This window comes from Dipodascopsis tothii (assembly GCF_038497935.1).
Source record: "Dipodascopsis tothii strain CBS 759.85 unplaced genomic scaffold V1510scaffold_19, whole genome shotgun sequence".
NCBI classification, from domain to species: domain Eukaryota; kingdom Fungi; phylum Ascomycota; class Lipomycetes; order Lipomycetales; family Lipomycetaceae; genus Neoaidaea; species Neoaidaea tothii.
The window spans coordinates 1-14360 of NW_027118003.1; the positions used below are offsets into that span (position 1 = coordinate 1).

At 43.1% G+C, this 14360-nt stretch overlaps 6 protein-coding genes across 6 annotated transcripts; 2 read left to right on the forward strand and 4 right to left on the reverse strand.

The window, feature by feature from the left end:
• Positions 1–82: 82 nt before the first annotated feature.
• V1510DRAFT_379483 (uncharacterized protein) lies at positions 83–3027 on the reverse strand. The gene is made up of 4 exons (XM_066931617.1): positions 2625–3027; positions 2074–2585; positions 1405–2038; positions 83–1364 (listed from the first exon to the last, which is right to left on the reverse strand). Exons 1-4 carry the CDS (start codon positions 2916–2918, stop codon positions 552–554), a joined length of 2253 nt encoding a protein of 750 aa, XP_066788329.1. The 5' UTR covers positions 2919–3027; the 3' UTR covers positions 83–551.
• A 77-nt stretch (positions 3028–3104) lies between these two features.
• On the forward strand, positions 3105–3996 carry V1510DRAFT_366655 (RNA polymerase II transcription factor SIII subunit A-domain-containing protein; the record flags this gene model as incomplete). The annotated part of the gene is made up of 4 exons (XM_066931279.1): positions 3105–3189; positions 3225–3298; positions 3334–3357; positions 3397–3996. 4 exons carry the CDS (start codon positions 3105–3107, stop codon positions 3994–3996), a joined length of 783 nt encoding a protein of 260 aa, XP_066788330.1.
• Positions 3997–4087: 91 nt separating this feature from the next.
• V1510DRAFT_407438 (uncharacterized protein) lies at positions 4088–4987 on the reverse strand (the record flags this gene model as incomplete). The annotated part of the gene is made up of 1 exon (XM_066932411.1): positions 4088–4987. One exon carries the CDS (start codon positions 4985–4987, stop codon positions 4088–4090), a length of 900 nt encoding a protein of 299 aa, XP_066788331.1.
• Positions 4988–5265: 278 nt separating this feature from the next.
• Positions 5266–6581, forward strand: V1510DRAFT_418316 (uncharacterized protein). The gene is made up of 6 exons (XM_066934101.1): positions 5266–5378; positions 5412–5520; positions 5555–5682; positions 5717–6025; positions 6064–6222; positions 6301–6581. Exons 1-6 carry the CDS (start codon positions 5366–5368, stop codon positions 6333–6335), a joined length of 753 nt encoding a protein of 250 aa, XP_066788332.1. The 5' UTR covers positions 5266–5365; the 3' UTR covers positions 6336–6581.
• A 320-nt stretch (positions 6582–6901) lies between these two features.
• Positions 6902–9124, reverse strand: V1510DRAFT_156116 (Rhodanese-like domain-containing protein). The gene is made up of 5 exons (XM_066930350.1): positions 8685–9124; positions 8574–8638; positions 8331–8538; positions 7565–8296; positions 6902–7508 (listed from the first exon to the last, which is right to left on the reverse strand). Exons 1-5 carry the CDS (start codon positions 8921–8923, stop codon positions 7142–7144), a joined length of 1611 nt encoding a protein of 536 aa, XP_066788333.1. The 5' UTR covers positions 8924–9124; the 3' UTR covers positions 6902–7141.
• Positions 9125–11905: 2781 nt separating this feature from the next.
• On the reverse strand, positions 11906–14317 carry V1510DRAFT_366578 (P-loop containing nucleoside triphosphate hydrolase protein; the record flags this gene model as incomplete). The annotated part of the gene is made up of 4 exons (XM_066931275.1): positions 11906–13806; positions 13842–13960; positions 13997–14091; positions 14129–14317. 4 exons carry the CDS (start codon positions 14315–14317, stop codon positions 11906–11908), a joined length of 2304 nt encoding a protein of 767 aa, XP_066788334.1.
• Positions 14318–14360: the final 43 nt, after the last annotated feature.

Genomic DNA, 14360 nt, shown 5'->3' on the forward strand with positions numbered 1-14360 from the left:
TTATTATTATTATTATTATTATTATTATTATTATTATTATTATTATTATTATTATTATTATTATTATTATTATTATTATTATTATTATTATTATCAAAACCTCTACTGTTTTCTCTGTTATTGCGATTTCAATTAAGTGTTTCGAGACTGATACGACTGAAGCATTTGTTCAAGTAATACAGTGCTGTTGTCCAGTAATCTTGTGTGGAATTAAGACATCTTTTGACAATTTGTGTACCAATATTAAGAACGTATATGTTTTTCTCATTCGGCACGTAGATCTCCATTGCGTACTTCTAGTTAAATTGACAGTTATCATTTTAGGATCTCATGAAATAGTGCTATTTGCTTTTAATTCAATTGACCTTGAGAGTGAGTCAGGTCTTTCAATATGCTATTTATTGAATAATCACATTATCTATATCCTTTGAACATGAGCTGGTGCGAACGCGTTATCAATTCGTATTCCTTTGTTGATAAGTATGCGTTTTGTATATGAATATTTATTCGAGATGCGAAACACCACTAAACACGCTAGAGATCACGATATTTTAACTACTACTGCAAAAATCTTTAAACTGTAAATTAAATATGTTGAGTAATGCAGCAGATGACGAGACTAATGATTTTGCATCCTCAATAACTTTTTGCCAGTTGGTGTCACTCGAAGAATCTTCACAAGCAACGGCTTTCGACGTTATATACGAAAGTCTATCAACTAGTCTAACGGCTTTGTCAAGGTTGCGCTCAACAAGAACAACCTCATAAAGGTAGTTTAAAAACAAATTGGCGTCTTTCTTATGAGGCCCGTCTATTTGATATTTATACCAGTCGCCTAATAGGCAATATAGGTCCGTGCTTCTGTTTAGGTTTTGGAAAGTCGGGATAAGCCAGACTCGCTGTTGAACTGTTCTCAGCCTATTGAAATTGAATTTTGAATTTTCCTCGAAAGAGGATGTCAGGTTATCATTAGATCCATGTTTGGCAGTATTTTTTATTTTCTTGTCCTGCAAAACTTCGACTACCTGAAATTTAGCCAAAGAATCCTGCTTTTCAATTTTGCTATCGTTTTTGCTGGTCAGTCTGGTGATCTGTATGCCAACTCCTCTTATTTCGTGGACCGGGATTCTCATACGAGTAAAGAGCTCGAGTGAACACCGATATATGCGCTGAGGTTCGTCGAATAACGTGTGTGAAGTTGTGGATTTAGTGAAGCTATCACATACCCCACATCCCATGAACTTTGGTGGCTCTACAGGAGCATTTTCCGCTCTTCTTAATATCTTAAGTCCAAGACGCGAGCCGACGACGTCCAGTCTCGAAAGTCTTTCAGACACTTCAGTACTCAGGGAGCTCAAAAAATCCTGCAAAAATCAGCTTTCTTCTTGGCGCGTCGAAACTAACTTCGAATTGACCAGTGTGCTCAAACCTAACACCCCAATTGATCTCTGCGCTGACGCTCTTTCGGACATATGTCTTGCCCAGCTGCATGTCGTCTATACCCCGACAATTGTTCCACAATTTCTTACCCATATGAGGTCCCAAATTGTCTTGCAATCTCTCCATAGACACCATGCATAAGTCCCGAATAGTGACCACATCTAGTGACTCTCGGAGCTTTTGACATGTTGAGAAGCCCACTCCAGGTATTTCAGTCACCGACATAGACTCGGTAGCTTCTCTGAAGCTCGAATCATCAACAAAAAAAGTACCCTCTGGTTTTGCTAATTTCGTAGCTATTTTTGCTTGCATGATATTCCTTCCGATTCCCACACTGACGCTAACTCTCGTAACATCGAATATATGGCGCCTAAAGTTCTCGCCGAAAGCGATAAACTTTCTCTCCGTTTCATCTGGTGAGAAGCTTGATCCTAAAGTGGACATATCTAGCAGTGCCTCGTCGATGGATACTGGTTCTAGATAGTCCGGGTTCAATTTCAAAAGTTCATCATATAGCAAATTTGAGATGCGTTTATAGTCCTCAAATTCATACGGCAGCGAAACTATTTGAGGACATACTAGTTTAGCCCGCTCCATCCTATTATCAGTTCTGCAAGTATTTAACAAACGTACCACATGCCATTGCGAACTCCAAATTTTCGTGCAGCGTAATTGCAGCTGGCGATCTCCGAGTGACTCCCGCCTCCATGACTTACGCAGACAGGCTGGCCGGCAAGTTCCGGGCGTTTTAGACATGATACGGAAGCAAAGAAACAATCAAAGTCGACATGCAAAATAAATTTCTGTGCTTCCTTTAGGTTACTATGGTAACCTTGAGCGGACCTTTTGGCTGTCATCATATGACCGAGTCGCTGCTTCAGCTCGGCCTTCCAGGAGCTCAAATGATGCAATCTGGAAGATTCATAGTATGACTTTATAAAATCGGAGTTCGCACCATTTATGCTCTTTCTGCTCGGTGCTATAGACCCGCTAGTTGCGTTACTCTCAAGTACTGCCTGTAAACCACTTTGCTGTATTATCTTATAGCTCTCCCAAGGCAAAAGCTTTCTTTGGTAGACACTCTCGACTATCCATGACGGACTAACGACCTTGTAGTTTGCGAATTCAACACACTTCTTCGGTGTCTATCTCGAAGTCAGAATGTGCTTACCGAGCAAGCTTACCAAGGACGATGCTATTATATGAGTCGCAGATGACTTGTTATTCATATACTGCAGAAAAATGCCGCCGTTTAAAACTACCAGCCGGTGCAGTTCATGGATGCTAGGTTCTGTGTACCCATTGACATGGATCACGCACCCTTTAAATATAGTCGAGTCTGAGGTCTGTCGAACCCTTTCTTCGGAATCACGATTCTGTAGCTTCTGTTGTTTATTCCTAAAGTATGCAGCAAAGTCTCCGAAAGATGATGCCTCGTATTCGGTCCCCTCCTCTATTTGCCCTTCCCCCATGTTCATGGTAAAGCCATCTGGTCGTTCAACATTAATCTGTGTGGAATGTGATGCAGTTGGGAGATTCGCCTGATTTCTTTCACCTTAAACCACTGCCCAGCTTTTGGTTGGGACTCCCAAACATAAAACCTACGTAATAATTAAATTATTTTGAAGTTCAAATCTCAAGACACGACAAACACCGCATGCAAAATGGACATAAGCGATGGCGCAGCTCATAACTCCATACCCACGTTATTCAATATATGCAATGAGCTCTGTTTGAAATACGCCTCACGTAAGTTTCAGCTCATTAGGGAGACTCACAAGCAGATATCACTGACATTGGAAACACTCCATACGACTTGGTCAGGCCAATATTGAGTCGACTAAGTCCGGAGCAGCTCGTATGTACATCATTATGCTTTACTCTAATTTACAGCGTATCGTCGAGAGGAATTCACCGGTAATTATTATACATGGATGACTTCTTTTAACATAGCAGCACGTCCGCAAGCAATCGCTGGAATTGTGGAAGAAACATCTCTCTAAAGATTTTCCTCATGACGTCCCATCCAGTGGCAATCCCCGAAAAGCATATGCTATTCTCGAAGAGCAGCAGAAAAGCAAGCTCGCAGACGCATCTTCAAAAATGCAACGATTTTACGCTGCACTAGAGAAGGAGAAGAGTTCCAGAAGCATAATATCACTTGAAAAAGATCCCATCGGCCTTTTAAACAAGCGAAAACGATTAATGGGATTTGGCAGCACACCCTCTAAAAAGTCCATGAGTATAGTCAAGCGCGCTAGGTACGAGGCTAAAGCAAATCCGCTATTTGCAAAGAGCAATCCGCAGTTCGCATCTCGATCGAGAGAAACAGCAGGTATGACTTCTATAGTGACGGGAAGGGAGCCCTTGACGCAAGAGCAAGCAAAGCAGAAGAGGGAACAGATGCTTCAATCAAAAATGGGGTCACGGAGCAACAACCGACCTGTATCAGAAAAGTACAAGAGCTTGATTGAAGCTGCAGTCCCCACTCAAAACCGAATACAGTCTACAACAGACTTAGTAGCTGTAAGCAATTACACAGTTAATAGCTTCTAATTGCATAGAAAGCGACACCTGTGACTACGATAAGAGCACCCAGGAAGCCCACGAAAAAATGAGCGATTATTCTCTTCGAATATATTCGATATCAGCCTTTTCGTCTCTTCCTCTTTGAAGACGGTCGTGACACTTCATCTTCATCATCTGACCAGCGCCCTTCACCGCCAAGATCGAGGTCTATATCATAGCCACCGTCAGCTGTTACTTCGCTGAATGTATGAAGTCTGCGCGTTTCCTTTTTTTCCGGAATTCCGACAGCAGCCGAGAGCTCGTGAGTTTCCTTAATGATGTCGGAGAGTGTGAATTTGGAGCCTTCGTGTGTCTTCAATGAGTCGTCACCAGAAGCTTTAGCTGTATCTTTCGACTCGGAACGGAAGTAATCAGCACGGCAGTTGCTGTTTATCTTCGTTGAGCTCTTGGAATCATTCTTTGTATTTGTATCTTCCACGATTGAGTCTGAGTCCGTTGATAGGTCGTACGCTTCGAATGGATCATAGTCTTTGCCCGCGTCTTCAAATATATCGGCATCGTCCTCATCGTTATCGCCGCTGAAGTGTGTTGAATGTTCAATGGTCACGTCGTTTCCCTCATCGTAGACGCCAACTAGCTGTGTCCGAGCTGGACCCATCAAACTTAAGCCGGCTTCAGAGGTATTGTCATTTTTTTCAGCATCACCTACGCCACCTTGACATTCACGCAAGTCGAGTTTGTTTGCCTTCTTACCGATTGCCTTAAATTTTCTCCGGCTAGAATTACGTTCGCGCAGATCGGCCAAAAGGTCGGTTTTACTTTTCTTAAGAGGATTTGCTGGTCCTGGGGTTTCGGCATGTGGGATCGCGACAGATGCAGCAATATCGTCGAGTTCCTTGTCAAAAGCGTCATCGGACTCTCCCTGCTGTCCTCCTGATTCAATCCTTTCAGCCAAGAGTTCCTCTCTTTGGCGCCTTAGTAAATCAAAGTCAAGGCCTTTCACATTTGGCTCTGTCATATCTTTATATGAAGTTACACCTGCTTGCACTCGATCACTCCTTGCATTATGACCTCGCCGCGGACGACCGAGTATCGGTCTATGATTAGAGATCGTTCCCCTGGGAGGCTATTCGTGTATACTCACGCGGTTTTGTAATTATCAGCTTTCCTCGGTTTAGAGACCGCTGTTGCCTCTTGGACCAGTCGTCGAAAATCATCATTATTCATAGTTGATGTAGGTCGAGAGTTCAAAATATTTGGATGATTTGCTACCGTTTGGGAGTTTTGTTACACGCCGCAGTATATAATATTTTACATATCAGGTACTACATCAAAATTTGTATTATACATAACCGAAGACATATATGGTCCATATACATATCAATCTCATTTTACAATGGATCAGCTAGGTATGAGCATAATATTACATTCATTAATCTAAGATTGCATTATACAGGAGCGCGTCACTGTCACTGAATCCTCAATTAAATTTCTACTGAAGAGAATACAAGGTCTGACAGAGCTGTGCAAGGGAACAACTATATCGACACTGTATGAACTACTGCTAGGAAACCACTGACTGAAGTGACACATTCAATTCAGAGATCTCCAATGGCTTTGACGAACTACAGATGCTCATTGGGAAGTTCCAACTCCAGCACAGTACAAGCTTCCGTGAACTATCGGCATTCGATGAGCGTCGGCTTCAGATAAGTAAGACTGATCTGTTTTAGAGACTGACAAGTAGGGGAGTCATATGATAGAGGTAAAGAGGCTAGTGCTTTACTGGAAGAAGAACTTGTCGAAGCTAGGTTAAGGAGAGCACATATGGAAGAGTATGACCAATTCACCAAGGCCATGATTTACAAGGAGCATCTCAAATCTAGAGCAGAGCAACTGAAGGCTGTTGAAAATCTCGAAGAAGAAATAAAGGAGCTGGAGCTACAAAAGAATAGCTACGCGAAAGTCTGGGAGGTCCGCAAACAGCAATTTGCTGAGATTGTAGAGGCTCTGCACTCGATGCAGCAACAGATCAGAGAAGAGAAAGAGGAGCAGGGTGAGTATACAATATCGAGTGCCAATTAACATCTATAGAACGTCGCGAGGGGATGGACGAAGGCGAAGCGGAGCCTGACTCTAAAGACAACGTTACAACCGGTGGGATCAATACAGAGAACATCGAGCATAGCAATGGTTCACGACAAGGTGTACCTACTGGTGAAAGTCAACTAGAGTCCAACGCACTCGATCAAGGTACGTTACATGAAGATGGAAAGTCACTGTAGTTGATTTTGACGACTGGGGATTGGCAACTCGGAAGCTAACATTCAGACACCAGCAAAGCTGACTCGATGGATCTTTCTTAATACGGAGGAATCGACAAAAGTCGTCGACTCGGTAATGAATGAACTACTTTATCCAGGAAGAAAGAACTATCCACAAATCTCGAGCTCCCAGTTACTGTAGTAGTATGAAGAGTCCAGTGTTTATATCTAACATCTATATCAGAGATGCATACATGGCTTTGTAAATTAAAATTACTAGGTAAATTGGTTGAAATGTAGGCTAAATAGAATGAGTAAATGACAGATAAATAAAGCTGATAATCCAAATTATGTCCAGATTTGCTGGTTGTTCTCGACATGTGTTTAGATAATGACCAGGCCGGGACTAAATTTCCCTGTAACTCCATTTCCAACCAGACGAAACGATAAAAAACGCACGAGAATTACAAAAGGCATGACTTCAATAGAAAGAGCAAAAAGCTTAGCTGGCGAGATATCACCAATTTTAAATGGTACTAATACATGATCTTCTAGGAGTACTTGGTTTCACTATCAATAACCAAAACATATTCAGGGCCTGAGGAAGTGAGTAAGAATCAATATTAGTAAGCATTAGGCCTGATGTGCCATTTCATGCTAATGAATTACAATGCATGAAACAAAATGCAGAGATTGAGATAAAATGCAAAGAGAAAGTGCGAAACCGAACCGATACGAGCAGCAATCGACTTGAGAACCCAGTTAAATCTGCAAAATAACAGCAATGACTGTACTGGCCATAGAACAGCTCCCGTTGATAAATGCAAAATGAATATGCGAAACGACCATAGGAACATAGTTGAAGCAGCATTCTGTAATTTCGAGTTGAAGATTGTGAAATATGCTCTTCAAAGGCCCTCTTCACAATTATCCATTGCTGTATCGCTGTCTTTACTCTCAGCCAATGCAATAGTGTCCAAGCTCTGTAACAAGAAAGAGTTACAGCTGCTAGAGTAATGCGTAGACGATTGACCCAGAGTAAAACTTCTAGTTCTCGAGAATTTTGTGACTTTTCGAAATTTGTGCATCTGGCGGACGCCACTTTCGCGATGCTCAGGATTTAGCATCTCAACATAGTTTTGCGGCTCGCATCTGGACCTATATCCCGAGAAAAAGTTACTGTATCCGCCGTGCAGAATATAGATATCGGGAAAATGCAATTCTGGGTATCTGTGCATGTTTATGTGTCTGTCTTTATTCCTTAAGTTTAATGCCCTGTGAGCCAAGTTAGCATCGCTTCCGTTACGGTCGACAAAAAGAGAAGAACTTACATCCTTGGCGCCCGATGAGCTGAGTATTCACAGTGAAAAATCAGCAACAATTTCTCGTCCGGCTGTCTGTTTAAAAACAAGTCGTCCAATTGATTTGTTGAGTTCATGTTTACCGAGCCTGTAATATGTCCACCCAAGTATTCATACTCAAATCTGCAATCGATTATGATATGTCTATCGTAGTATTTCTCAAATTTTCCATCTATAATATCAATGAGTGTGCAAGGCTCTATTCTTTTGAAGGTATCCTCAGATACAGAGAAACTCGGCATCGGAACTGTAGACGTTGCCAATGGAGATGGCGAAATTGACCCGATCGATCCTGCATACTCGGTCTCTTGGGCAATGTCGGAAGCGATTACATCGCCAGGGTTCTGATACATGCTCTGCGTCCGTCTGAATTTAGCTCTATCATGCTTATGCGCAGGTCTGTTGGATACCCCTGAAAGAGGAGAGTCCGCATATGACTGAAAGTCTGATATAGATCTAAAATTTCCAGGCAATACTGCTTTTCCAGAGTTAGGGGTATCCTGTCCGAATGTCACACTACTCTGACTGGGAATCGGTGATTCGAAATAGATATCTCCAAGTGAGGCAGATGACGTGTGTGCGTTACCTCTGAACTTCTGAAGATTGTGAGAGGGAGGATTCAGTGAAGGACTGAGCAACATATTAGACGATGTGAGCTGTTTTAGCCTGGGTACAAGCGGCCGATTGGGAATTGAAGAGGCCCTGTAATCAGCATGACCGTAACAACACGACTTACGGTTGATAGAGTGAGCTACTACTAGATCTCGAGAGCGAGGATTGTGTATTAGAAGAAGATGCTGAAGACGATCTTGATGAAAGAAATGATGCCTGGGACGATGAGGAAGATACGGATCCCCCGTTTCTCAGCTTGTGCGGGAGAGGAGAAACATCCATACAGTCGGCACTCGGGGACGACGACACCGGAAGTGGAGGTGTGTGGCTCACTGACGCATTAGTAGACACATATGTTCACGCTTACCTTTAGGCTTGGCTCCGAACGAAAAAGAAGGCAACAGAGATCGTCTTGGTGTAGGAATTACAGGACTTCATGACTGTCAGACTGACCGCTACTTCGCCAATTTAGACTTACCTTTTAGCAATTCTGAAGTTTTGAGACAGGTCCGCTGCAAGAGTAGTGGCTGGAGAGTCTAGTGAAGGTGAAAACGATAAATCCGTGTCTTGCAAAAAACTCGTCATTGCTTGTTGACGGGTATGCGATTTTTGAGATGTATATACCGCCGATTGTAAATTCAAAGATGACTGCTTTTGATGTTCAATATGCCACATCGGAGGAGGCATAATCGCCGCAAGAGGAGATGATCTATCCATCGTACAATTATCGAATACCGAACACAGATTTTATACTTGAATGACGGAAAACAGCTCAGCAAATAATAACAAATTGTCTCACGGAGTTAGAATATCCAGCTGCTGCTAATAGTGTATTTTATGCTGAACGGTGTAGGTGATAAAATCGCAAATTTAAATTGTACGTTAGGGACTCATGTAACATTAATCGGGATACAGACGTGACCACGCTTTTTACTTTTTTTTTCCAAGCAATTGGCCAATTCACGCGATTGTCTCAATACGCTCCGGTACTGTACAGTGGTCAATAGACTGCACCTAATCTGCGTTCACTCCGGTTCGCAGTGCTGTGCTATAATTGACGACTAGATGTTCCCGAAGCTGTTTATTATTCGTTCGGCAAGGATAGGTGAAGTAGATGCTGTCACTTCTTCCTAATGATCTTTCGCTTCCTTATTGTCGTTTTAGAAAGAAGTACTCGCACCCCCACGTATCCGAGGCCAGAGATGAGCGCCTCTGATATTACCAGAAGTATCAGCGAGGAGAATAGGTAGCTTGGTAGGTAAGCGTACAAGTACGAATAAATAAACAAATAAACAAACAATAGAGTGTAGGCTGTATAAACGACTAAATTTGAAAAGTTTCGAATGTATCTAAATATGAGAAGGAAGAAAAGTGAAAAAATAAATAAATAAAGAGCAGAACTGATTGCCTGTGTAGACTTCAGAAATTCGAAAAGCAAAAGGAAGCGAAATATCAATGTTACTTTGGTTAAGAAAAACATTCAAACTAAAATCCGCTGTGTGGTGAACAATATGGAGACTTAAAAAGACTCGGTGTTTAGTATTTAGGATTTGTTTATGTACTGCTATAAAAGGTTAGTACAAAATAGAATGTGGATGAAACGCGTTCTGTACTCTGCTGTTTCGTATCAACCGTGTAGATAGTAAGCGTACTAAGTTGAAAGGCTCTGCAATGCAACTATATCAGCACCCAGTATGAAATGGCTTAGCTAATCGTAAATGGGATGGTCAGCGATACTATGCGCCGTTAGCTGTCTGCATGGGGCACAGTGCGTACCACAGCGGATAGTGAGTTTTAAAGCCAATCTCGCCAGTAACACGGATTGACATCATCTGTTCATTTTCAGGAGGCTCACAGCTGATTATGTTTGTATGATTGTACATCAGCACTCGTCGAGATGTTATAGTCGAGCAGTCTTACGCGTCAAATGATGTCCTTGCAGTGTAGTAATACATTTGCATCATGCATTTGATGGATCAAATTCCGACAAACTCGAGAGACAGTCGGGGGCAACCGAGAGGCAGTCGGCAGACGCTTAGTTGGAGCGCTTAGCTTCTAGGGTCGGCGTACATATGTACAAGTAGCAATTCCAATTGTTCACACTTTATGTTTAGTTATGTGAGCCTAAGACCAGGAATGCCAAAGTCCAGGTTCATAGGCGTCGCTGGAGGAGAGAATCACCAATCGGTATCCAATATCTTAAAGTATCAACAGACGATGCGCCACACTTCTACATCGATGTTATGATCCTACTTGCTGTCAAAGATATTGCAATCGAACGTCACTTGTCTTATTAGAGTCAGCATATACAAAATGTGGTTACCATTGCTGTTGTCGATGAGGTATGCCTTACTCTGCCGAGAGTAACAAATATGCCACAACCTCACAAAGTATCAGAATCTGGGCTTTAGGGGTCTGTTCTTATGGTTAAATCACAACGCTTTCGTCCTATATCCGAAAGGGCGCCAAGCTTCGACACTATAACTCTGCAAAGAAGGTCGTGATACTGTAAATCAGCCTCAAGAAGCTGCTGCTTTCATGAAAGAAGATCTTACAACTGCCTGCCACATATGTTCCACCATCAGGCTAGAATGTCAGAGTTCTTCTGGTTCATGTTGCGTGCAAGATCAGTAGCTGGTTGAGAGTACAGCAAGTAGCTCATGCGTACATTCAAACCCTTCTACTGAAGGGCGAAAAAGTCTAAGGCGAGACCAACCGTTCACGTCCACAAACGACAGAGAAACTCTCCACAACTCCGAAATAAGCTGATGTCTATTACCAAAAGGCTACCAGTCTCCTCCTATCCCCCCCCTCTTATTGTGACGAAGTTAATCGCAGTCAATCGTCAATAGGGTTTGGGAAGGAGCCTGCCAATCCTGCTTAGCTACGGAAGCTACTGATTATTGATATGAATAATCGAGCGTAGCAGATACAGGTACAATTTCGAGGGATTCCAGCCTTCAGACTCTAAAGGCTCTGTTTAACATACAAAATGGTCGGTCATCTGGACACACCAGATCTAATGCCAACGACAACGACTGCCACATTTCATGTCCAACCTGAGCTAGTTATCTATTGCCTCTATGTACTTGCACATAGGATGTGGGCTACAATAGCAACCCATCTATAAATAATCACAGCTGTCGATTGAGTTTGCCGCCCAAAAGCGCGTACAAATATGCGATATAGAAGCTGTACAAGCAGGGACTGCGCGTCGATGTTTGTTTGAATTACCCTTTCCGACCTCGTTTTATACGCAGCTTTTCTTATTACGCCATAAAAACTGCACTTAGCGCGCATTTTGGTTCAACAAATTAAGGCCCGATCATTTTCAGCCATACCTTTCCTTGTAGGCTAGGTATCAATGTGGGACCAACAGCTGTAGTTTCGCGTACTGTGTTATCACTCCCTGTCGGCAGCCAGTCGATCTCAGCCTTCCTTCCCCAACTTTGGTACCGTGAAGTGATCACGACCATCACGATACAAGAAAACCTAGATTTTACGCGTAATGAGAAAACACTTCTTAACTTTTCAATAAATATACATTTAATAACAACTCGGTGGCATTCGCTTCACTTCAAAAGCCACCCATTGGAGAGTACCTCGGCTCGGGAGCCAGTCTCAACTACTGGTAGACATAGCATAGCTCATAACATCGAGTAACAAGACCACTTCGGAAGAGACACCACGCGCCAAAAACTAATACTTTTTGTTTCCTGATCGACCATTTTGCGCTCTAGATCTCTTCTCAGCAATTTCGCGAATTTTGTCAATTTTTTGTTTGACACGTTCCAGACTCGTTCTCACGTCGCCCTTCTGGAATGAATTGACGTCGTAGTAAACAGGTGCAAGCTCGAACAGCCATTCAGGTTTAATTGCGGTGACAGTTCGGATATAGTTGTTGCTGGTGAGGACCAGTTCGTTGTATATCAACCATTCACTCTCCTGTGCAAGGACGGTAGAAGGATGCAGCTGGACGTCTTGATTGTCCTTCGCAGTAATGTAGTTCTTTGAAGATGAGCTCTTCTTCGCCACCTGCATGAAGAATCCACTCACAAGTGCTCGACGGATGTTGACATAGTAATTTCGGTCTTCAAACGGCGTGCTGACCAGATCAAGATCATTACGTTCCATTATTCTCTTCAGCTGCGATCTCACACTATCAGCACTCTGCAGTGAACGTAATGATAGAAAATGATCATAGCACCACTGCGCAGGCTTAGCCTGGGCCTCTGGACTTTTGAATGCATGGTAGACATTCAGAAGAGTGAGGTGGTCACCATCGGGGTGGGAAAACTGCATCTTCATTTCATCTGCCTGCTTTCTTGCTGAATTCGGCCTGATGAAAACATTGGGCACAGAAAGTAAAGCAGTGAGCGAGAGGATCTCATTCGAGCAATAAAACTCTGGTGATGTTATGAGCATGACAGCCAACATAGGGTCGAGGGGAAATTCTGACGCCAAACGACCTAGCGGTGTAAGATTTCCATCGTCGTCCAAACAGGAAAGATAATTGAGTTCTTCTAGAGCGCGCATCATCGTCTCAGGAGCAGGTGGGTCCATAAAGTCGAAATGAACTAGGTCGTCTATACCCAATTTTTTCAACTCCAAAACAGTACTCGCTAGGTTACTTCTGAGAATTTCGGGATAGCTTTGATCTTTCAATTCCTTCTTGAAAGCTTCTTCTGTATATAATCGAAAGCATTTACCGGGCCGCGTACGTCCAGCACGTCCCGCCCGCTGTTGTGCCGAGGCCTTCGATATGGGCGAGACCAGAAGAGATTCAACTCGCACTCTGGGATTATAGACCTTCTGCTTTGAGAAACCGGGGTCGACCACGTAGACAATGCCGTCGATAGTCAAAGACGTTTCAGCTATATTTGTCGATACAACAACCTTTCGGCCTGGCTGGCCATCCGGGGTTCTCGGGGGAGGAGCCGGCTCGAAAATTTTTTGCTGCTGCTGTGGGGGTAGCGATCCGTATAGAGGGTAAACCTTCAACGGACCAACGTCTGTCTCTCGAAGCATGTCATCAGCTTCAAGAGTAATTTTTCGGCAAGCATCTTCAATTTCCTCTTCTCCGGTAAGAAAGAGGAGAATATCGCCAGGAGCCTCGTTTGCGTGTATTTGTAGAACTGTTTGCAAAGCCGACTCCAGATAGTCACGTTGAACCTCGGGCGTGTAATAAACCTCCACCGGATGTGTTCGGCCGGGGACAGCGAGCAAAGGAGCGTCATTAAAATACTTCTGAAATTTCTCGGCGTCAAGGGTGGCAGACATAATTATAATTTTTAGATCCGGTCTGCGGGCAGCGATCTCTTTCAGTAATCCCATTAGAATATCCGTAGCTAGTGTTCTTTCGTGCGCTTCATCCAGCATAATGCAGCTGTACTTTTCGAGATTGTGGTCGTTCATAGCTTCACGTAAAAGCATACCATCAGTCATATACTTCAAAATGGTGTTCGGACCCGTGTTGTCCTCGAATCGAATACTGTAACCAACCTCTTCACCCAGCGAGACATCCATTTCATCTGCCACTCGCTTTGCTACAGACATAGCGGCAACACGACGCGGCTGGGTACAGGCAACCTGCTTCTTTGCTATACTGTCAGCACTTTCTTTTTCTGCTTAATACTCAAATGAGGAAGCTCGTCATAGAGCACAAACTGCGGAATCTGTGTTGTCTTTCCGGAACCTGTTTCACCAACGAAAACCAGAATCTGTGTCGAATGATAGAGCCTCAGAAATTCTTCACTTCACGGTCAGTTTTGTCCGGAAACGTCTGCATACCGTTGCTGATGAACAGGCAGGTCACGTCTGACCTTGAGAATATCGAAGTACTTCTGGGAAAGCCGCTTTCCATTGAAAAAGTTATTGGGGCCATCCTAAGTTGTCAGTAAACCTCGTTGAAGGATAACGAACCTCAGCCTTGGTTGCCTGATCAGCGGTAGTTTTGTGCTGGATCAGATCCATTGTTGTTCCTTTGATATTCAGTCTTGCAGCGGGAGAACTGTAACTATGATCTTGTTCGTCATCTAAATGAGAAAGATACGGATTACTCTTCGTATCGTCAGAAGACTTCTGTCTTTTATTTGCTCTCTCCTCGGACATGACTTTCACTTGATAACTAAGTACAAGCACATCAATAAAAAAA